General features: G+C 46.0%; 1 protein-coding gene across 2 annotated transcripts; it reads right to left on the reverse strand.

The window, feature by feature from the left end:
- Positions 1-3,214: 3,214 nt before the first annotated feature.
- Positions 3,215-6,907, reverse strand: LOC100283876 (ethylene response element binding protein). Of its 2 annotated transcripts, NM_001412595.1 has the most exons (4): positions 6,486-6,907; positions 5,145-5,467; positions 4,599-4,985; positions 3,215-4,509 (listed from the first exon to the last, which is right to left on the reverse strand). In NM_001412595.1, exons 1-3 carry the CDS (start codon positions 6,751-6,753, stop codon positions 4,644-4,646), a joined length of 933 nt encoding a protein of 310 aa, NP_001399524.1. In that variant the 5' UTR covers positions 6,754-6,907; the 3' UTR covers positions 3,215-4,509; positions 4,599-4,643. The 2 variants fall into 2 exon arrangements, with proteins under 2 accessions (NP_001399524.1, NP_001150246.2); NM_001156774.2 differs by having other exon boundaries at positions 4,599-5,467.
- Positions 6,908-24,871: the final 17,964 nt, after the last annotated feature.

Consider the following 24,871-nt stretch of genomic DNA (forward strand, 5'->3'; position numbering starts at 1 on the left):
AGATAGCTCAACGCAATTTGATAATAAATTCGGGTCCGCCACGGCTCGGTGCGAGACAGGCGGAACAACCGTCGAACGCGGAGAGCGCTCGGAATCGGTTCAGGTTTTAAGGAACCTGATTCCTCTCCTCTAAATTGTTACGAGCTGGCTCATATTGAGAAATGCGAAAGAAACCTTCACAGTCCCAGGTCACGTCATAGTCTACTTTCAACCGTGATCCTTCCTTCAGAAACAAAATAATTTCAGATCTCATTATGTTTCCAAACTGGTAGAATATACAAGCAATCACTTGATGCCATCAACTAAATCTGAAAACAAAAGGTATTGCAAACGTGTCCCATTAAGTGTTTATTAAAAAGAGAAGTTGTCAGTTCAGATATCCACGTTCGTCTTCCCTGTGAAGTAACCCTAGCGAGCCGGCGACCAGGATTGAGGGGAAGCGGGGTCAGGTGTGGGGAGAGGAGGAAAGGATGGAGACTCACCTGAACCTGGAGCCGTGTGTCCGTGACGGTGGTGGGGACCAAGGAGGCCGCCGGTAGACGCTTAGGCTATCCGCAGCTGTTCCCTCTAAATTTTTCCCCCTATATCACTTTTCTGGGTCACATCATCAATAGTGTATCCCCTACTTTTTCATCTCCCGCAGTGGTTTCCCCTAAATACTCCCCCTATACCCCACTACAATATAAAATATTATTTTCTATACCTACTTTTCATCTACTATCAATTTTTCTTCTACTATTAATTGAAGGCGGGCCCACAGGAAGTGGTAGGGGGAAAGCGCGCGCGCTGCAGCTGGGGGAGAGAGAGGAGTACCGTGGCGTGGGGTGCGCGGTAGCGTGCGGCGCTGCGGGCTCTAGCGTGCGGCTGTAGCCCCATGCAAGGGGAGCGCGCGGTAGCGTGTGGCGCTGCATGCAGTCTTAAGCCGCCAGCGAGCGCGAGGGGAAGCGGGAGGCGGCGTGGGACGGTGGGAGTGGGAAGCAGGCGAGGGAGAGAGAGAGAGAGAGAGGCCGTAGGGAGCGGACCCGAGATAGCTCAACGCAATTTGATAATGGCCCCGTTTGTTTCGGCTTTTCACAGCTTCTGGCCACTAAAAGCTGCTGCGGATTGTCAAACACTCAGCTTTTCAGCCAGCTTCTATAAAATTTGTTTGGGTAAAAACCATTTAAAATCAACATAAACATATAATCGTTTGAGTCGTCGCAATAGTAGTAATCCGTCACTTTATAGATCCTGAGCCCCATGGACAACTTTATCTTCCTCCGCACGTAATCCTAATGATACACAGATTCTCTACACAGCCAGATTCTCCCCACAGCTAGATTCTCGGAAAAGCTGATCAGAAAAAAGCTGAACCAAACAGGCTTTGATAATAAATTCGGGTCCGCCACGAGTCGGTGCGAGACAGACGGAACAGCCGCCGAACGCGGAGAGCGCTCGGAATCGGTTCAGGTTTTAAGGAACCTGATAAGACTGCTAGTCACGAAGCCATTTATGAGACTATTTTGTCGACCTTCTTTGGCCTTTGGTTACCAGGAGAACCGGATTCATCACCTGCGTGCGAGATAGGATGGTGGGTACGATCTCAATCCAAGGAGATGCGACTTGTGCAGCATTTTCTTTCTTCGGGAGTTGAGGTGCTCCAACGGTTCAACCAAAGATGCATCAGGAATCGGAGTGAAACATGGCCTTCCACAGATCCTTGTGTAGGGATGACAACGGGTTAGGTGTAGTAAAAATCTCCCTGCGATCATATCCATGGAGTCTATCTAAACCCACACGTGATCCACATGTGATCGCACTCGCGGATGCAATTCTAAACTCGCACCGGAACTCGTTGGGTTTTGAATCAACTACGTTTTTTTACTTACGGTACACTTTTAAATATTAATTTAGCTATAAGTAATTAAGTGCCGACAATAAGTAAGTTATATCTAAGCCTTCTCAAGTAGAACAACAATAAAACATTTTATTAATCATTAGCTAAATTACTTATTCAAAAAAATTGCTATTATATTTTAATATTTTTTTGCGTAAAATAAAGAACGGACCAAATTTCGGATCAGATATAGGTCACCCGCGGGTTGAAACAGAAACCTGCACCCACACCCGCGAAATTATGGGTCAGATGTGGTTACACCCATGGATTAAGGAAAAAATTTATTGTAGCCCGGCTGCAAACCAGGCTGTTTGCAGACCCCCACAAAAAGGAGGATAGACCCCACCTGCAGGTCCACCAGATAACGTTTTAGTTGTGTTATTGGCCTGCAGGTGGGGTCTATCCTCCTTTTTGTGAGGGGCTGCAAACAGCCTAGTTTGCAGCCGGGCTAAAGCAAAAAAATTTCCTGGATTAAAACCTTCACCTATATCCACACCCATCTGATCGGGTACCTATCAGATTTCGAGTTTACGGGTTAAATTTAGATCTCTACTCTTGTGGTGGTTTTTGGACCGGACCCATGTTTTACTGTTCGACACCGACACACCGTGCTTGAGGTGGCCGGTGGCCTTGCGAGGCTCACCAGGACTAGAGATGGCAATGGGTACCCGCAACCCGAAACCCGATAGGTTTTTACCCCATTAGGGTACGGGTTTGGGTCAATTTTCATACCCATGGGTTTGTTAATGGGCATAAATCTATACCCAGCGGGTTTATGGGTACGGGTTTGTTCCTATAGTACCCAAACCCGTGAACCCGTGAGTTTTTTAAACCCGGCCAAACCTAGTGTATATTGTCATTTTATTTTATAAACGAACAACAAACTTGTTATTCCTTATTTACTTCATAATTTTTATCAATTGGTAAATGTATCAGTAGTTGGTGAGAGTGTTGCTTGCTTGCTATTATAGTTTTTACTAACGTTATAGATGTGGTGGATGGATAACTTAGTGCAAGGTCACTTAATTATACAACTCATTATTTGTATTTCATTCTCTCTACTAATAATTTTTATACCAAATCATGAACTCGTTGATCGTTACATAGATTTTGGATCATTATATCATTAATCATTACGATAATTATTGATTATGAGAAGAACACGTATATTGGTGATGAAACCCGCGGGTAACCCATGGGTACCTGCTAACCCGATGGGTACGGGTTTGGGCAAAATCTCAAACCCGTCATGGATACGGGTTTTTTAATGGGTATAAATATTTTTCATGGGTACGGGTTTGAGACGGCAAAACCCAGCGGGTTTGTAACCCTTGCCATCTCTAACCAGGACACATCGACTGGTCGACCGAGACATGCCTGCGGCGGAGGTTTACAAGGTTTACCGGACGCCTACCAGTCCGAGAACGTACTCAACAAGGTTCATGGTTTATTTACTGCTTCCTAGTGTCTGTCAAACGCCATCATCTGCGGAGTAGAGAGGGCGTGAAAACTAAGAGCTCGCGGACCCATTTTTGGCCTCTCTGGAGACAAGCTTGTAAGATCATGAACCTTCAATTGGTCGCTTGACGGACTGGACGAATTCCGCGACAGAAGCCGGTGTCAACGCGTAGTCATTCAGGGGGCCAAGCTCCACATCAATGGCACGGCACGGTCAGGTGCAGGCGGCATCACGGTCGGTCCCCTCGTCGTTGCTGCCTGGCCGAATAAACGGGTCAATGCCGTCTCCAGACGCCGTGATCCATCGGGCGCTTCAACATCAGCTGGCCAACTAGACTTGGTAAGGTATAAGTGCAACCGCATCACATTGACGGAATCAAATGAGCAGCAGGCATATTTGATTTGACCCTCATGGAGACCATTTTGAATAGTGGAGTGAGAAACAACATCTGAAATTTCGGAAGTTTACGCAGGTCTAAAATTCGTCCCGGTCAAAAATAAATACATATATCTCAACAGAATGGGAGGCATTTTCACACCCCAGCTCTCTCTTTTTTTTTTGCCTCCCAAAATATCTAAGAATCCAGCGTTTGTTGAAAACGGAAGCAAATGCACAACGAACCGATTCGCCATCCTCTTTTCATGTCATGAGAAACACAACAGGAAAGGGCTACATACGAATACGACAGAGATCCTGCCTCATGTATGTTCACACAACCTTATCTTAAAATCAGCATGCACAAGGATGCAGGCACCAAAAATCTAGCATCTTGCCAAATGCCAATAAGATTAAATCTTGAATACTTTTGCTTGTACAAGAAAAGTTTCAGCAGATAACTAGTTTAACTCAATTTCAACGAATGAAATATCACAAGGTACACAACAATACGAGAAACAAGAGCATCTAAAAGGCATGTTTGACCACTGTTGAGCACCATATTTGGCACATATCCATAAATCATAATGTTAAACCATATATTGTAACAACGAAAAGAAAGCAAAACAAAATGGTTCAGTCTCATAAATGGCTCTCATAAAGAGATAGCTAAAATAGGGAACAGGTCGATAACCAAGTAGTTTCAGAATGCAACTTCTGCATCTCTGAGCTAGACACGAGCAAATGCTACCCCCAAGGTGCCAAGCAGGTGCTTCCCAATCTCCCCCGGTCTTTATTCCTGAAACATTTGGAACAAAAAAAAATTAGCCCAGCACAACTGTGCAGATGGCATGTAACTTCAGAGAAATCTGCAGAGGCAGTGCTTACCCCTAGTCCCTATGTACATACTCCTATGACCAAGCTTCAAAATCCTCAAAAGAAATCGCCGACGATGGGCATGTCGTCGAAGCTCCAGAGGTCCATGTCGCTACCAACATCCTGCGATCCATCAAGGTTCAGAAGGCTATCAACTGAATCACTTGGACCACCATCCAGAAGAAACCTCATATAGGATTCTAAATCTGTCAGCCCATCAGTGAGATCAACAGCACTGTTCTCCAGGGCAGGAAGCACAAATGAGCTGTTTGAATTGCTGTCGACAAATGCAGACTCGTCGCCTTCCGCAATAGTGGAAATGGGAGCAATGGAAGTGATGTCTGGTGTCTTGGTATCATTCTCCCAGCCCAAGTCTGAGCAGCCAAAGGAGTTACTTCCCTGGTCAGAGTGCAGATTCATGATAAGATCATCAACAGAAGCAGTAGAGTTCATTGCTGGAACAAATGGCATATTGCCATGCTGAACAAATAAATTGGAGGGGTAGCTAGCAGATTGGAAGAAGGATGCATTTGTGTTGGCAAGGTTGTTCATAGCTACTTTGACGATAGGCTTCTGTCCAAAACTTGACTTGGATGCTTTAGCAGAAGCTGAGCCAGAACGGTGCTTCTGACCAACTGCTGGTGCATCAGGAAAGTTAACCTTGGCCTTCTTGCCACGAATCCTGCGCGCTTCGGCATCATAAGCTCTTGCAGCTTCCTCAGGACTATTGAAAGTACCAAGCCAAACACGAACACCCTTCTGAGGATCTCTGATCTCAGCAGCCCACTTGCCCCAAGGCCGCTGGCGGATACCCCTGTATAGATTCTTTCTCTTCCTCTTGGCTGACCTTGCTACAGCACTAGTCATGGTGCTTAAGCCATCTGCAAACAGGAAAAAAGCAAACCTTAGTGATATTGACTCTGTCAAAAATATATATGCATATTGAGTTATGAAGCAACATCACAACCAAAATTAGCATTCTCCATGTGCATCTCCTTCATATTTGCAGAAAGCACAGTTCAAAACACAACAAATATGAAAGTCCAAGATTCTTTACAACCCTTGTGCCATCAAGTAAATCATCATTATGCAATCATATCTGAATCTTCCACTATAGACGATACTGCGCATGAGAACCAATTTGCAGACAAAGGGACCAGAAATCTGAACTTCCTAAACTTTGCATCCAGGGCCTACAGTTTGACTCTGGAATGCAACCATTTGGACAATTAATCATGCATGGTGACTAATCCTTGCTCAATCAAACTCACAAAGATATACAGTCATACAAGGAACCATATGAAACAGAAGATGCATGCGAATATATAATCATATGCTCAAGCTCAACACCATAAATCGCGTGGAATAGTTCAAAACGACTCTATAACAATCCCCACGAAAACTCATAGTCTACAGACGTATCTAAGTGATACCACGAGTTTAGAACTATGGCATAATATGCATCTAATGTAACTAATCATACACGACCCCATCCGAGTGCACAAACGGTGGAACTCTCCAGATCCAACACTTGATGAACCGAGTTGTCTTCCCTCGACTGCCAGGTGCGGGAACCAAAACAGACTATGCCGCCCAACATTTCAGAATTATAACACGGATGAAAACGGTAGCCACAGACTTCATCCGTAATGGGACACCATAAAATCATCCAATAAGTTGCAGAATCCCATAACAAGCCAGAATCCAATATCTAAACAGTATCCTTTTCTTTCCCCGTCCCCAATCCAACCACCAAGTAGCACCTCAGACGCCCACCTACTCCCTAACCCACCTAAAATTCCTCAGCCAACACTTAGATTCTAATCGTCTACATCAATCAAACGCGAAAAAAGCACAGACGAGCATAGAAAATAAGCCGCCTCGAGCTTGAGCCAGTACCGCTGGAGAAAGTCCTCTTGGCAGTGAAGGGCTTGATCTCGACGACGTCGTCGTCAGTCCCCTCCCTGAGCTCCAAATCTGAATCACTGGAGTCGGCCTCGAAGACCTCAAAGTCGGCCTCGAAGTCCTCATCGTCCTCCGCCGCGAACGAGCGCCTCCCGCCGCCGCCGCCCCTCTTGAGCTTCTTTTTCTGCTGCCAGATGTCCCGCTCTGTGAGCCGGCGCGGCGCCGGCTCGCGAAGGTTGGCAAGGATCGCGCCGCCGCACATGGTTCAGTCGTCGTAGGGAGCTCCGCCGCCGCGCGTCGGAGAGAGCAGTAAACAAATCGGTGCTTGCGGGAGCGAAATGGTGGACGAAACTTTGGAGAGCGCGGACGCGGACGGGGTGTGGGCCCTATTTATTGTCTGGCCGCCACTGGCACAGTCTGCAGGCGAGTAGGGAAGGGAGGTGGGTCCACACCTCAGTGGACAGATGCGTCAAGCTGAAGCCACGGGGTTGGAAACGGAAAAGCTACAGTAATAATGGTGCAAAGTAGGCAGGAGATAGCTAGGACTAGGACATTCCATCGTAGATATAGAGTTTTATGCTATCTGCTCGTATCTCATGATCCACCATTTGAAATTCTACTCTATAAACAAAGATATCTATAATAGTTATCTATAATGCAAAACAATATTTTGTACGACCATATACACGATCTGATAGAGACGTCCTTGCACAAGTATGTTATAAATCTAATCTCAATCTGGGATATTAGTCATTAACAGTGTGTTTGGTTCTAATGATGTAAAAGTTTGGTTTGTGTCACTTTAAATGATAATTCCGAATATTAAATATATTTTAATTATATAAAACTAATTACACATATGAAAACTAACAATAAGATGATTTTATTAAGCCTGCATTTAATACTCGTAATTGATATTCAATCATTTGAGTGACACGTCATAAAATTTAATAAGGGGAATCCAAAAACTCTAACATCACATTTGTACTTGAGGTTATTAGACATTTATACTTTGGTGTCCAAGGCTCCAAAGTCTCATTTGGAATATTAGGGTTTTAGGGAAAAACAACTTCTACGATATTTATTAATATATAGTAAAACATAATTGTAACTGGTACTATGAAAATATTAGGTGTTTCATGCATTGTGAATATGCAAATAGATCTAAACTATTAAATTTCATGCCAAATATGTGTTTTATAGAGAAACTATGTATTCATTCTCTTTAATTAATTGTTTGCCATCGAAAAGTACACAAGTCCATCTGATCAAATTTTGGTCATATGACTAGTAAATGTAATTTTGTCGGTGTCATAGGTTTGGCAAACAATACCATCATAAGATATTTCATCCATAAAACGCACAGAAGAAACTACACGAGCTTAGCATGTCTAAGGTACAATCACAAAGCAAACTATTGCCTAGGCAGTTCCTAAAGGCACATATGTGCCAGAACATGTGGTGTAGGCCCACATCAGCTAGTAGAAGCGTCAAGTGAAAGTCATGGAGTTAGAAACGGAAGAGCTATAGCGATAACAATGTGATAGCCAAAAGACGTCAAGACTAGGACAACCATATATTGCCCACTATATATGCAGAGTTTCACGTGGTACACATTGAATATATTCTCAGTCGAGATTATTAGCCATTTTGTATCTAATGCTCCAATGTCACATTTGGAGTATTGGAATTTTAGGAAAAATAGCATCCATATTATTTTTAATATATAATATAGTGTGAGTGTTTGGGAAGGTCATACCCTGACAGCTGCTAAAGCACATTCAAAGGATCCCCATATAAAAAGTTATTGTGGAGCTTAGCCATTGAGACTAGCGCTCCCGAGGACCTATGTCTCGATGAAAGATCCACGTATGGTTTTGATAATTGGGACATATGGTGGAGTGACCTTTAATGGTAAGGGCTATGAATGAGTTAGGTTTGAGTCCACACCCAACTATGAAAAGGACGATGTTGATCACAATATGAACAAATGCCCAAGATGAAAGGAGATCAACAAAAAACAAAGGTTCAAGACAAAGATATATAGAAGGGCTATAGAGAGTCGGAAGATCCCGAGACTTGGTCCACCGACCTAGAGGACTAGACTTTGCCAAAGTTGTACGTGCCCCAAGAACTCATGGCTGGCATCGACCTGATCCTTGTTGAGTTTTTTAGATGAAATCTGCAAAAGGCATACTGTTAGTAAAGGGGAATGACCTTTATTAAACGTTGATAATACCTACTCCATCCTTCCATCAATGTCATAGCATTTGATCACTTGATCCATATAAGGGCTTGTTCGGTTAGGGATGGATTGAGGTGGATTGGAGGGGAGGAGAGGGCTCCCAATCTCGTCCAATCCACCTGGAATGAGAATAATCGAACAAGGCTTAAAGGAGAAGAAAATAGTCGCTCCCACCTATATCAATCAAGGCTTTGCTTGGTTGTTTGTCTAGCTCTAGCAAACTATATTTCTTACATCAATATTCTAACCACAACCTATTAGTTCAACTAAGTCAAACTTTGAATCCACCTAACAAATTATCATTATTTATGTCAGCTAGGATAAATCAACTAATAGTTAATTGCAGAGGCGCATCCAGTGGGTGGTCTAGGTGAGCCGTGTCATATCCTAAGCCGGCCCACCAAACCACCAGTTCACCTAGGCCCAAAAAAACCTGACACCAACAATGTATTTTATACTTGATGTTTGGATTATTTTATGTTGTATTTATATTCTAAAATATGCACTTATAAACTTAAATGTTAAATCTATAGTCTCATACGCTATTATTATCTTTATATTCTGAATTGTATGACAAATCATTATGGATTATACTAAATTATTTATGAAAGAATTCCTATGACATATCTCACGAAGAAATCCTAGCTACGGCACTGGCTAATTGTTAGCTGAATTGTAGGGAAGATGTTAATTAGATTATTAATTATGGATCCAACCACCGAGACCTTAGCTAAATGCAAGTAGTTATAAATGTTATTAGCTGTGTAGGATCAGACTAGCCTTAACTATGTCCATATTTGGATTGTTGGATATGATTCTAAAATCTAGACTCTTCTTTGATGTTTTTTTAGATTTTGTGCTTGCGTGTTAGAATCCTCTATAATTTTGAGGAGCCGTTGGGTCCGCAAAGGATTATGAGAATTCAGATTTCAGCTAGCGACTTAAAAAAAAGAAATCTGGATTTTGAATAGTGATAATCAGTTCCATCTGGATCTCAGATTATTATACTATTTTCGGATACTAGATTCACTGCAGAGAAGAATGTCTAAAATGTCCTTGGGCTTTCTACACTTCTTGCATCTCTATCGCACACGCGAAATATTAGGACTAGGTGTCTGATGCCCAAGATCCAATCAGATTCGTACATGCACGAATTCGAATGTACCACACGGATTATGGATCTTTGGTCCCACCGTCCTCTAGACGAAGGTTGCGTGGGCAATACCGTCTCTGCCGTACCGTTCGGTCAACTCAACGCCCGCGACCCTCCCTAGTCTCCTTCCTGTCCGACGGGGAAAAAAATTTGGTACAGCACTGCTGCAAACCAAAGTGTTTGTAGTCCCTCACAAAAAGGAGTATAGACCCCACCTACAGGTCCAACAGATAACGTTTTAGTTATATTATTGCTGCTGCGTGTGGGATCTATACTCCGTTTTATGAGGGGCTGCAAACACTCTGATTTGCAGCAGTGCTGCACCAAATTTTTTTCCTCTGACGGAACGGAAGAGCCAGGGGCCAGCCGAATTTCCCTACGTTTGGGCGGCCGTCCGTCTCCGTCCAAGCGGAGTCTCCCGCTAGACTAGACTAGACCCGTGGCGCGCGTGTCGTCCGGGTCCCCCAGTCGGCTGGCGAAAGCAAACGCGTGCCGAACTCGTCCGCCGATCGATCGATCGGTTTCGGCTGCTGTGCTGTGCGCCAAGGTCCAAAGGTGGCCCCGGGTCCGTTCCGTTCCGTGTCACGTCACCCCTCTCTCTCTCTTTCTCTCTCTCTCTCTCTGCCGTCTCCTCTCTTCTCTTTGTTGCGGACAAATGTACTACTACTACACGTGACAAGGAAAGGCGCGTGCAGCAGCCACGTTCTGCCGCTGTGCCGACTGTCTGGCGTCGTTTTCGCGGCACGAGCTCTCGTCATCTTTCTTTTTATTTGTTTTACTTTTTACTGCTACACGAGTCGGCGGCGGTGAGCCGATGCTCTGAACGCCTTACCGTTTAGTATATGGCACGTGACCGTAATGATAAACTAGCCAGTTCAAATGCAGGTTGTAATAGTGTTCCCCCTGACCCACCTAATCCGCTTTTGACTGACCCACTAGCAGGCCGTCCTACTCACGGATGCCTTCCTTCTTTTCGCTGATCAAATCAAATCAAATTAATTGGGCATGCGGAGGTGAGGGTGAGGCCACCGGCTGGCTAGAGGTGTCTGTGTAGGCAAGAACATCTCCGACCCTTTTTTGATGCGGTCGAGTCGAACTGACCAGCGCGTGGATGCACCTGCACCCACGTGACTTTCAAACATATAGTACCCATGCTCACGTCACAGCTCGTGCTCGTACTCGTACGTAGATTGAAAACTAGTATGGTTTCTATATACGATAAGGCGCGTTTGGTTGGCTGTATTTACTTTGTGCTATGCTCGGACATGGTTGCTATTGTACGTCGATCTTGGCTGAGCTCATGCAAAGTCATTGCGCTGGTCTTGGTAAAATAAGAATCCCTTCAGAAAACAGAGTTCTCAAACTGGGTGACGTATTAGTTAACGAGTTACTAAACGATTAGAGTTTTCCCCTTCCATGTGTTCTGTTTCCATTATAAGGCCCTGTTTGGGAACAAAGTTTTTGAAAACCACAGTTTTTGAAATACTACAGTATACTTTAGTCATGACAATACCGCAGTTTTGAAAACTGAGGTCCAGACCTAAGTTTAGAATACCTTAAAACAACTATAATATTTGCAATACTTCAGTTTTGAAAACAGAGATTTTAGCCAGCTTGCCAAACAACATTCTATATATAATACTGCAGTATTCTTCCAAAACTGTGAAAAAACTTCACTCCCAAACACCCCCCTAAACTGTAACTGATAACCAAGTACACAATAGCATGGTCCAGCATCGACCTGTGCAATATCTGCATCCACCTGGACACTTGTTGCGGTAGGACATGATGTGCAGACCTGGCCTTTTCCAAAGAACAACAACAACAAAAAAGCTCTGCAGAACATTACTGCCAAGTGCAAACTGCTGAAGAAATTGCTTATACATAGCTCGCTCGCTCTCCGCGGCAAGTATGGCAGTAGCTCGATCATTCGATACAAAGAAAAACACAAACCAGAAGAAGTTCCACCACCTGTACTAAGACTAGGAGTGACGACACACCAGAAAAGGAGAGCAACTGTTTTGTCCACCAAATTACATGACTTCAGTAAATCACCGATCTATCTTTGCTTTTGACTTGAAATTAAGATTGGATGAACCGAATTGTATTGCTGCACTCAGTTCAAAAGAAGGCACCATGCTTTGAACAGTCAGAAGCTCAGAAATGTTCACAATGCATACAACTCTTCAATCACCTGTTTACACTGTCAATGGACCTCCCGCTTTTATCTCTGGGGCATATTATCAAAGGCTGTGCCCAAGTACCATCAGTGTCGTTGTCAATGCCTCTGAGTTGTTGCTAGGGTAGCACTCAGGCTACTGCAGCAGGTGCCTAAGGGAGTTTTCAGTAGGCTAGCTGGAGCAAATATCTCCCATATTCTCAGTTTTGTCGAAAATGGGAGCAGACGATCTGGCTTACAAATTTGTTGGTTCAGTATTGTTGGAAGTGTTTACCAACCTGCATCTCGGGGTGCGCACCTAAGGCTATCCGCAATCGTTACCCCTAAATTTTTCCCCTTATATCACTTTTCCCCCTATTTCCCCCCTATTTTTTCATCTCCCGCAGCGGTTCCCTCTAAATACTCCCCATGTACCCCACTACCACTATAAAATATCATTTTCTATACCAACTATCATTTTTTTATCTACTAACAATTACCCGTGAACCCACAGCACAGTGTTTAAGGTGATGAACAGTGACACGCTAGATCTGGGGGGGAGAGAAGAGACCGACACGTAGGGGGCGCTGTAGGGGCACCGCTGCGGCCATAGTAGAGATGTCAATGGGAAATTCTCCACCGGGTTATAGCATCTCATACCCATCCCCATCATGTTTAATCCATCCCCATACTCATCCCCATACCCATCATGGGTACAAAACTCATCCCATACTCATCCCCATTTGGGTTTCGGGTCCCCAATGGGTCCCCACCACCAATTAAGGGATAACTAGGTACTAACATGTAGCACAAACAATCTAGATTTCAGACATCACTACATCGGCAAGCACTCATCCATGAACCATTATCCATTCATCCATCCATCAGAAAAGAAACAAGTACTTCGGAACCGATAGAAGAAATGGAGTTTGCTCACCTTCTTTGGTCACCATCTGAGTTCGTTGGCGCCTAAGAATCCATGGTCGTCACCGTCGTCTGGGCAGGGCGTAGCATATGACTGGTTATTTTAGGGTTTTGTTTTTTACTAGTCTGCTAGTTGCCTTGTTGGGCTAGGACCTGGGGCCTGGTGCGCTGCCGTGTTGGGCTTGGTGGCCGGCTCAGCCTCAACTTATTCATACAAACACGACTGGTGTACACATATGAAATACCCATGGGTAATCGGGTTTGGATTATTGCTTCCCAAATCCATACCGTTTACCCAATGAGTGGAGATTTTGTCCCATATTTATATCCATGGGGAAAATTTTCGTCTCATACCCGTACCCTAATAAGGGAATTCCCCACGGGTTGGCGGGTATTGGGTCCCCATTGACATCTCTAGGCTATAGGGTGCCCTCTACAGCCGGCATGCAAGGGAAGGGGATGGCCAGGGCAGCGTTGCGCACAGCCTAAATAAATGGGAGAGCAATTTCTGCTCGTCTCTTCCTCTTCCCGAAAACCAGTAACTGGCGGAACAAACGGTGATAATTTAATTTCTGCTCGTTTCTTCCCCCTCCCCACTTCCACCGTTCCACGTTCCACACACGGTGCGCCGCTTTCTCTATATATCTCTTTCGAACGCGTGTGCATGGCTAAACACGGCACCCTCACCTCCATCTCCATCGGTAGGCAGCGGCATGGACGGGCTTGAGAGGAGCTCGCTCTCGGTGGACCAACTCCCCGACGACGCCCTCGTGCAGATCCTCTCGCGCCTCGGCGCCAAGTCGCTGTGCCGATCCAAGTGCGTCTCCAAACCGTGGCGCGACCTCATCGCCGATCGCCTCTACTGCAAGGATCTCCCCCAATCGCTGCAAGGGTTCCTCTACTTCGACGTCGGAAGACGCGGCGACGGCCACGATGCTGCTGCTGCTAATGCCTACGGCGGCGATCTCGCCGGCAGCCGCGACGGGATGCTGCTTCGCCACGGCCACGGGCGTTTCATCGACCTGCTTGGTAAACCCATGCCACTCCTCGACCCTTCGTTCGCCTTTTTGAAGGAGCAGCCGGGCGTCAATGCTATCGAGCTCCTCGATTCCTGCAACGGCCTCCTCCTCTTTGGACACAGGCGGGTTTCAGACACATACGACTCCCTGGGCTACATCGTGTGCAACCCTGTCACCGAACAGTGGGTGGCGATACCATCCTCCGGCTGGACTCCGACTCCAGCAGAAGAAATTGTGGACGAACACGTCAAGGACCCGCGTCCCTTTATCATCTTCGACCCATCCCTCTCCTCGAACTTCGACATTGTGCAGTTCTGGCAAGATGGCACGGTGGACGATGTGGAAGGGGTGCATGTTAAAATAGGATATTTTCTATATATAGTCTAGGATCTTTTGTATATGGCAGTTCCTAAATTATAGGGTTAGATTGTTGATTTGCAATCACCGTGATATGGTTGTTGTAACTTCCTTCTGTAAGCCACCGCAGGAGGGCTGTTCTCCTTGCCTATATTAACACGGAACCGAGGGCCTGTATTGGTATCCTCGTTAATCTACTTTTACATGGTACCAAAGCCGCATAGTCCCAACGGACATTCATGGCGTTCGCCTCTTCCTCCGCAGCGCAAGCAACTGCCCTCGGCGTCTTCCTCATCCCACCCGCCGAGAAACTCTCGCGCAGCAACCATGTGCTTTGGAAAGCACAAGTCCTAGCCGCCATCAAGGGGGCACAACTCGATGGCTTCATCGAGCCGATGGCGGCGGCTCTAGATCGGTTCCTCCCGTCGAAGTCCGATGCGAAGGAAGGTGATCCTCTGGTGGCAAATCCGGAGTATGCATCCTGGGTAGCAAAGGACCAAACGGTCCTGAGCTATCTTCTGTCCAATCTTGGACGGGACATCGCCGCACAAGTCTCCATGAAGGTGACGGCGGCATCTGCATGGGCGCACATCGAAGAGATGTTCGCCTCTCAAAGCCGTGCGCGTCTGATCTCCACACGCATGGCACTGGCAACGACGACAAAGGGAAGCTTCACCATGAATGAGTACTTCACGAAGATGAAGGGCTTGGCCGATGACATGGCGTCGGCCGGCAAAAGAATTGAAGATGATGAGCTCGTAGCCTACATCCTCACCGGGCTAAATGATCCCGAGTATGACTCGATCGTCACGGGCGTGAGCAACAGGACTCAGCCGATCTCCGTTGGGGAGTTGTATACCCAACTGGCGAGTCATGAGCAGAGGGTGGAGATGAGAAGCAGTGGTAGCCAGTCGTCCGCCAACGTCGCTGCGAAGGGGAATCGCAGCAACTTCAAGCCAAACCAAGGAAGTGGTGGCCGCCCTAATGGTGGCCGTGGAGGTTTCAACCGTGGCCCCAAGGGTGGTCGCACTGGTACTTGGACTCCTTCCCCGGAGTACCAGAACGGCGTCAAGTGTCAGATCTGTGGCCTCAAGGGTCACCCTGCCTGGAAGTGCTACAATCGATTCGATGAGCGCTACAACGGCAACCGTCCACAGAAGTCTGCCTCCGCTGCATCAACCAACTACGGTGTGGACACAAACTGGTACATGGATTCAGGTGCCACCGATCACATCACTGGAGAGCTGAACAAGATGACCGTCCGTAACGAGTATCACGGAGGAGAGCAGGTGCATGCGGCCAACGGCTCAGGTATGGAGATCTCACATGTTGGTCATAGTACTTTGCAGTCCCCTTTGCATAAAATTCATCTCAAGAATATCCTTCATGTACCTAGCGCCAACAAAAGTCTGGTTTCTGTTAATCGTCTCACTCGAGACAATAATGCTTTTGTTGAGTTTCATCCTGAACACTTTCTTATAAAGGAACAGGGGACGAAGCAAATACTTCATAGAGGCAAGTGCGAGGCTGGCCTCTATCCTATCAAGCTATCCTCCAGTGAGTCATCATCCAATAAGCAGATCCTTGGTGCTGCAAAGGTGTCCCCGTCGCTGTGGCATCATAGGCTCGGTCACCCCTCTACTCCAGTCGTCCAGCATATCCTTAGTCATCATAGTCTTCCTGTTAGTCGAGAAAGAAACAATAATCATGTTTGTGATTCGTGTCAACAGGGCAAAATGCATCAATTGCCCTATCCAAAGTCAACCAGTGTGTCTACTAGTCCTTTGGAGCTTGTGTTCTCTGATGTTTGGGGACCTGCCCCAACTTCAGTTGGTCGTTATCAGTACTATGTGAGTTTCATTGATGATTACTCCAAGTTTACATGGATTTATTTGCTTCGTCATAAATCAGATGTGTTTTCATGTTTCCGTGAATTTCAAAATCTAGTAGAACGTCAATTTGACAAGAAAATTCTTGCATTACAGAGTGATTGGGGTGGAGAGTATCAATCTCTTAATTCATTCTTAAAAAATGTTGGCATTACTCATTATGTCTCATGTCCCCATGCTCATCAACAAAATGGTGCAGCCGAGCGTAAACATCGTCATATAGTTGAGATGGGCATCACCCTTCTTGCCCATGCATCTATGCCCTTGAAATTTTGGGATGAAGCCTTCCTCACTTCTGTTTTTTTGATCAATCGATTACCATCCAAAGTACTTGATAATCAATCCCCTATTGAATGGCTTTATGGACATGCACCAGATTACACTTTTCTTCGCACTTTTGGATGTGCAGTATGGCCAAATCTTAGGCCATACAACTCACGGAAACTAGAATTTCGCTCCAAACAATGTGTGTTCATTGGTTACAGCAACTCTCACAAAGGATTCAAATGCTTGGATCCAAAAGAAGGTCGGGTTTACATCTCAAGAGATGTTGTGTTTGATGAGAATGTCTTCCCCTTTGCATCCCTTCACAAAAATGCTGGTGCACGTTTGCGTGCTGAGCTCCACCTTCTGCCAGAAATTCTTCGCAATCCATCTATGCAATTTGGGGATGCAATTGTACTTGATCAACAACCGGGGTCTCCTGGTAATACTAATGAAGCTTCCAGTACTGTTGATGTGCAGGTGTCTTCTGAAAAAATTTTGAGCTCCGGGGCTTCCAATGGTGAGCAGCAGGATCGTTTTTTTATGTGTCGGGTACCGGGGGGCGGCACTGATCCCGGTCCTGATCCATCTGCGCGATGGCAGGCGACATCAACCTCGGGCTCCACTTCGTCGTCGTCGACTGACAGCCACGCGACACACACGGATCCGATCGAGGGGGAGCAACAACAGCAGTCGACAGCTTCAACGACAGGCTCTCAGCTCTCTGGTGATCCGATCGGATCGGCTGTGGCTGAACCAGCCGGGTCTGCATCCAACTCTGCGGTGCCGGCTCCTGCTCCTGCTGCACGTCCTACTACCAGGTCACAACATGGGATCACTCGACCCAAACAGTATACCGACGGTACGGTAAGATGGTGTATGCATAGTACTTTATCTGCTGATGAGCCTCACAGTGTTGGTGAAGCTCTCAAGAGTCCTCAGTGGTCTCATGCGATGGAGAATGAGCATCAAGCCTTGCTCAGAAACGGCACCTGGCATCTCGTCCCTAGGCCCAAAGGGAAGAATGTGATTGGGTGCAAATGGGTGTATAAAGTGAAGAGGAAAGCAGATGGTTCTATTGAACGTTACAAAGCACGGCTAGTGGCAAAAGGTTACAAGCAAAGGTATGGAATTGATTATGAAGACACGTTTAGTCCAGTTGTAAAAGCTGCTACTATTCGATTAGTGTTGTCTGTTGCTGTGTCAAAGGGTTGGACCTTAAGGCAGTTGGATGTTCAAAATGCTTTCCTCCATGGCATTCTAGAAGAGGAGGTTTATATGCAACAACCTCCAGGATATGAAGACCACAGATATCCTAACTATGTCTGCAAGCTTGATAAAGCTATTTATGGTCTAAAACAAGCTCCAAGAGCTTGGTATGCTCGGTTATGTGCTAAGTTAGTATCTTTGGGTTTCATACCATCCAAGTCAGATACCTCCTTGTTCTATTTTATTCAGGGAAACCTGAGTATCTTTGTTCTGGTGTATGTTGATGATATAATTGTGGCAAGCTCTTCATCTGAAGCTGTTGGCCCATTGTTCAAGAAATTGCAGAATGATTTTGCTCTGAAGGACCTTGGGGAGTTGCATTTTTTCCTCGGCATTGAAGTAAAGAAGGTACAAAATGGCCTAGTACTTAATCAAGAGAGGTATGCTAGAGATATCTTGGTAAGATCAGGGATGAACAAATGCAAAGCAATTGATACCCCTCTCTCTAGCAGCGAAAAATTAAGTCTGGAGGATGGTAATCCTCTCAGTCCTGAAGATTGTACAAGGTACAGAAGCATGGTTGGAGCACTTCAGTACTTAACATTGACTAGACCTGATATATCTTTTGCAGTAAATAAAGTTTGCCAGTTTCTTCACTCACCCACTACAGTTCATTGGAGTGCAGTTAAGAGAATTCTTCGTTATGTTCAAGGAACATTGAGCTTGGGGTTAAGATTTGGTAAATCCAAGTCCATGGTAGTAAGTGCTTTCTCTGATGCAGACTGGGCAGGGTGTGTAGATGACAGAAGATCAACTGGAGGTTTTGCAGTATTCCTAGGGAGTAATTTAATTTCCTGGAGCTCTAGGAAACAGGCAACTGTGTCAAGGTCCAGCACTGAGGCAGAATATAAGTCACTGGCAAATGCAACAGCAGAGATGATTTGGGTGCAAAAGTTGTTGAGTGAAATGAGGATTCCTCATGCATCTACGACTCTGCTATGGTGCGACAACCTAGGTGCAACTTATCTCTCAGCTAATCCAGTTTTTCATGCAAGAACTAAACACATAGAGATAGATTATCATTTTGTGAGAGAAAGAGTAGCATCAAAGTTGTTGGACGTCAGGTTTGTAAGTTCAAGTGATCAAGTGGCTGATGGTTTTACTAAAGCTCTGCCACGTGCAAAGTTGTTAGACTTTAGGAACAATCTCAACCTTGTTCGTGGCTGAGATTGAGGGGGAGTGTTAAAATAGGATATTTTCTATATATAGTCTAGGATCTTTTGTATATGGCAGTTCCTAAATTATAGGGTTAGATTGTTGATTTGCAATCACCGTGATATGGTTGTTGTAACTTCCTTCTGTAAGCCACCGCAGGAGGGCTGTTCTCCTTGCCTATATTAACACGGAACCGAGGGCCTGTATTGGTATCCTCGTTAATCTACTTTTACAGTGCACACCTACTCTTCTGTGACTGGGTTGTGGAATGACAGGTCAAGTGAATGGATGCGATGGGAACAGGGTGGTGGATGGGGGAAATGGGGAGGCTATGCAGAGATAATAAAACCTCCATATGGCAGGGCCTTTGTCAATGGCATGCTGCATTTTCTTGTCTTCCTATTTCGGACAGAGGAATATGTAATAGTTGCAGTGGATGGCCAAGGGAACACATGCCGAGTCCTCCCATGGCCATATGATTTTTTCCCTGCAGTTGGTTTTATTGGTCAATCACAGGGACGCCTTCATTGTATCACTCGATTGGTTGAATGTAATCGTTTCAGCGACCCTGGTCTGTCGATCTGGGTTCTTGAGGACTACGATACAGAAGAGTGGGTTCTAAAGCATAGCCTGAGCCTCTTTGCCAGCTGGTCGAAGCAACAAATCTTAAATACAATTCTTACTATTCTATTGTTGTCATTCATACAGATCGGAATTTGATCTTTTTTGTTCATCGCTTATACCAGAAACTGATATCATACGACATGGATAGCAGGCAAGTGCAAGTTCTGTGCTCCTTAGGGCACGATTGTCCTTATGTTACCCAGTATGTCCCCTTCTTCAAATCGTTATGAAGCACTGAAGTTGTTAGCATGTGGGGGGTACTCTTTGGATGTTCAGCAAGTGTTATATCTCCTGAGTCCTAAGCTTGAAGACGCTGGCAACCTCGATAGATCTACTACAATCGGGTCACTCCTGTTTTTTTTTTTTTTTTGGTTGCACGGATTGGATGTCTTTGTCCTTATGGTGTTTTGTCCGTTACAGTTGGCCAAATTATGCATCCGTTGTAAGCCAGCTTTATGTATGCTACTAATGAAATCAGTTACCGAATTTACATGATGTGCATCTATCTTTTTGTTTCTGTTTTGAAGATAATCTGTGCATCTTTCATGTGTTCTGTGTACTAAATGCTACCTTTCAGGTTTCGTATTTAGATATAATAATTCTATAGACTCGAAGGATCTTTCTTTTGTTTCAGTACAACTCCAGGCGAGTGATCAACTGCTTGAAACTTCATTTTTTTATATAGATATTTGTTGTGTTTATTTGTATTGAATTGATAAAATGTTCATCAGTATGTTGCAACGACGCAGGAATCTGAAGGGATTAATTATTATTTTTTTCAATTTTTGAAAGATCGGAATCTGCTGTCGTGCATTCGTAGTGTATGAAGTGCTAATACAAAGTGCCCTTGTCATTATTACGGTGATCTTGTGATAATAAACTTTATAAATCTTCAAGTGGTCGAGATGCTTTAAGTAACCACTAGAAAACGCGACATTGCTTTGTCGCTCCCTTCTTGGCGTATACCAGCCTATCGTTTGTAACTTACCTTGTATAAGTGTATTAGTACTTTGATGAGCATCTTCTGATGAAGAAGAAAAACATAGAGTGTGTTTGGTTTGAGGAATGAAGTGATCCATCTTCTTCTCACTACTCACTTTTTTATTTGGTTTGTGGAATAAAATAGGTTGATTCATCACCATTTCATTCCTCATAAACTAATAATTAGTATATATATGAGGAGTGAGTTGATTCCACCAAAATTGATGGAATGAACTTATGATGCATCACTTTATGAAGCATAAAGTGACTCCACAAACCAAACACACCAATAGCAGCCAAGCAGAGACACCGAGTTCCAGTGGAGACTCAGTTTCAGACAACTAAGTAATAATCTGCTAGATCTCATCTTCGTCGACCCTGAGGTAACATGTGGCCATCCCCTAAACCCTCTTTCGCCAGCAACGTAACAGCGCAATGGGATCGAGTGGCGTTGGCTCATGGCTGCATGAACACGCGCGATGGAGTTTGCTAACAAGTAACAACTATGAGAGCCGATCATGCTACAAATATTTCAAATTGGACAGCAGGGCTCGTCGCGCACTAGTGAGAGAGCTAGAGTTTTGTGAAGGCCGATACTAATTTAGCATTTAGGGCATGTTGGTTTCCTGCCGAAAGGTGCCGCAACTTGCCAAGAATTGAATAATTAGGGAACATATCTGATGTAAACCAACCTCTCCGAGTAACCGTGCAAACATCAGATTTGAATCATATGATGTTGATCTAAGGGGGCGTGCGGAGGAGTGAGAGGGGAAATTTGAAAAAATGTGATTAGCAGCGGCGGTTAAGTATAAACTTATCTACGCCCCTGTGTCCCTTAGATCAACATCATGTGATTTAGATTAGAAGTTTGCATGGTTGCATGTAGGGGATGATTTACACCAGATACGTTTCCTTTCAAGCCCGTTTAATTTGATACCTAATTTACCACACTTTACCTAACTTTTCTGTCTAAGATTAGTTTTTAATTCGAACAACTAACCTTAGGCAAAATGAGTCATAGTTAGTCACAAATCAAACAACCCCTAAATTTAGAAAGAAAAGTTACGTCTTAGGTGGAAAACTAAACATACCTTTAGTATCTCATTGCGCTTCTTGGAAGAGTATTTAGCATCAATTTATAGCTTCGACCGATACCTAAATTTCTTCTTTAATCACCAATCGTTACTTATCTCTCGAGGTACTTATCTCGAGTTTCCAATCAGTACTAAAAAGTTCACTTTTGGTAACGCTAATTTAAAAGTTCAGTGCCAATTAGTGCCGAGTACCATTTTTACCACCAACTCTTAGTACTGGTTTCTGGCATCAATCGATAATAGAGGCTCCTCTAGAGTTAAAATAAAAATACAACATCTTAGAAGCTATAAATAGCTTTATAGCAGAATGCTTAGGAGAGAATATGCAGTGGTAAAGGTCATTTCTGTAGCAGTGACTTGACTAATTACTAGTTGAGTTAGCTAGAAAAACCAGCTAGTAGCTAATAGTTGGATGGTAGCTAAAACATTAGCAGACTTGTTACCTGAGCATCCAAACAGAATTTTAATTAAGTTTAAGCACTAGCCCTTAGTTCGTTGCTCTGCGCATATCTTATTAGCTATATCCTAGTCTTTTTTCCCTAATATATAAACTAAAAAAATGTCAATGCAATTATGTAAAGGAGGTGGGGAAATGGTCTCTTTCGAGGCTCTGCTGCGTTTAAATGTAGTGTGGTGACCACCGAAATGGTAGGCGGACCGCGGTGGCTTTCGAGGCTTTACTGTTGTGTACCCAATCACGAGTTCACGACTTAATTGATTTTTGTAACATCCCATATAATAAACCTCAAACTCTGTTATATGTTTCATGGCCAAGTCGACATGTTGTGTGCTTCACGAGGGAGATGGCTACATCACGACCACGCACCGCCTTTCATTAACTAACTATTTTCTATTTAGCTACGATATGATTAGGAGTTTAGTACTGAGGAGGGACTAGTGATTGACGGCCATGTGCATGTGATGGTCCGTAGTCTGAACAAGCAAAGCAAGGTCAAGCTTCGTGTTGCGCACACCCGACCACGGCTCTCCCTCCTATGTCGCTGTCAGCCGGCGTCCGTGGTGCTTATCCTGGTGCTGATAAGCTATGCGCTGTGTTAGACTATGGGCCCCTTTGGTAGGGCTTATTTTTCAGCTTCGGCTCTGGCTAATGCAAAAGTTGTGCCAAACACCTCTTTTTCAAATGGCTTCACCAGTGAAGTGCTTTTCCAAAATAAACTAGAGGGCATGAGCCAAAAAAAAGTGGCTCACCCGGCTTCAGCTCACGTCATTTTTGCACAATAGCCCTCCCACCAGTCCAAATTATTATTTTTTGGTCCTGCCCTCAATCCCTAGCCACATACAGGAGAAATCGACCAGTACAGGGTCTTTATGAAAAACAACCTATAAGCCGTTTTGCCAAATGATTTTTCAGAATGGCTTTGGCTCATCTAAAGAAGTGGCTTCACCTCGTGAGCCAGAACCAAAGCCGTTTTTGGAGAAGCCAGAGCCCTGCCAAAGGGGCCCTATGTTCAACGGTTCCCCCTAAATTTCTCCTCCTATATCCCACTCATGTGCCACGTTAGCGTTCTCTTCCCTTCCTATATCTCCACGCTCTACAGCGGTTCCCCCTATATCAAACCTCTATACCCCACCACATCCATAAAATATTATTTCATATACCAATTTATCATCCATTATATTTTTTCTCTACTAACTATTGTTGTCGGCACAAAACCCAAGATCAGCACAGTGTATGAGGGGGCCGGTTGTCGCACCCCAAATGTGGCGGTTCACTTCTCCTCCCGCTAGCACTGTAGCTCGTAGATGGAGTGCAAGGGGGCAGCGATGCACGCCAAAATGTGTCTCTGTTGCCGCTATTTAAGGGGAGGGGAGAGGGGATGTGAACCATTGAAGAGAGTCTTAGGTGGCTTCACTTCAAGAATTCTGTATTCCTTAGCTTCTTCCATCCAAATAAGTCTATCTCCACGAGCTCTAGTTTCGAAAAAAATCGAAACTAAAGATCAATTACATGAAATTTATTAAGCTTCCTAAAAGATGGTCCCGGTCCAGGGGTTGTAGAAAGACGGCCACGCGTGGCCGCCACCCCGGCCGGAGGGACCACCACGAGAGGGTCCGCCACCCCCACGGCCGCTCTTGCGGGAGCGACGACCTCCGTCGGTCGAGGAAGCCGGACGAGTGGCCGCCGGGACGGCGAGTGGAGGGCGGTTAGGAGCCCCGGTTGACGGATGGCGGGTGGCCGAGCCCCCCGAATGCGGCTGACCGCTGGTAGGAGCGCTGTAGAGAGCCGAGGCAGGAGTGGGCGCCTCATTCGCCATGGTGAGCTCCTCGAGGAGAAGCTCGTTCCGCGCGGCGTGGAAGGTGGGGAAGGGCACGCTCCTCTTGATGAGAGCCTTCAGGTGGCCGTAGCGGGGGCTGAGGCCACGCAGGAGGTTCAGCACCAAGGTATGATCGGCGACTGGCTCGCCGAGGTCGCGGAGAGAGTCAGCCAGGCCTTTCATCTGGCGACAGTATTCTCACACGGAGAGGTCCCCCTGAGAGAACAGGTGGAACTGGGCGTCGAGGTGGAGCGCCCGAGCATCCCGATTCCCGAGGAACTGGTCCTCGAGAGCGAGCCATGCCTGGCGTGCAGTGTCCGCCTGGTCGCGGATGATGTCCTGTAGCTCAACGGTGATGGTGTCGTGGAGCCATGGCGGCCAGCATGGCCGCAGTGGTGGCGGCGGTGTCCGCGTCCATCGGGGCGATGGCGCAGCAGGGGGGCGACGGTCGCAGTCGGCCTGGCGGCTGCGTCCGGGCGGGGACGCGTCGGAGCGGCGCAGCTCTGCTGTGGCGGCCGGAGACAGGACGCGTGCGGGGAGGGGCGCAGCTCTGCTGCTCGGTCTCCTGGCCGGAGACGGGTCCCTGACGGCGGGGTCGCGCGGTCGGCGCAGGGCGCGGACGTCGGGGCGGCGCAGGTGCTCGGCGCGGACGGGCGCGGTGCTTGGCTCGGCGGCGTTCCTGGCGGCTCGGCCGCGGTCGGGTCTGAGCGGCGTCGGGTGGCGCGGCTCGCGCCGTCGGGTCAGGGCGGCTCGCCTGCGCGCGGTTGCAGGGCGCGCTGGGCGGGAGCGGCTCGGCCGCTTGCTGGCTTGCAAGCGCGAGCGAGAGAGAGAACAGAGGGAGGAGAGAGGGCGGCGGCGGCCTGGGAGAAGCACGCGCGCGGCTGTGAGGCTAACCTAGGTCTGTGATACCATGTTGGAATGAGAACCCCTAACCCTAAACAGGGTTGGGTGTAGTATTAATAGACTATGGTA

Source organism: Zea mays, chromosome 5 (assembly GCF_902167145.1).
Source record: "Zea mays cultivar B73 chromosome 5, Zm-B73-REFERENCE-NAM-5.0, whole genome shotgun sequence".
NCBI lineage: Eukaryota > Viridiplantae > Streptophyta > Magnoliopsida > Poales > Poaceae > Zea > Zea mays.

Bases quoted from the DNA above. Each gene is read 5' to 3' on its own strand.
- LOC100283876 (NM_001156774.2), bottom strand. From the start codon at position 6,753: ATGTGCGGCGGCGCGATCCTTGCCAACCTTCGCGAGCCGGCGCCGCGC. The intron at 5,468-6,485 runs GTACTGGCTCAA...TCCTGTTTGCAG, and splicing joins CAAGAGGACTTTCTCCAGCG to ATGGCTTAAGCACCATGACT.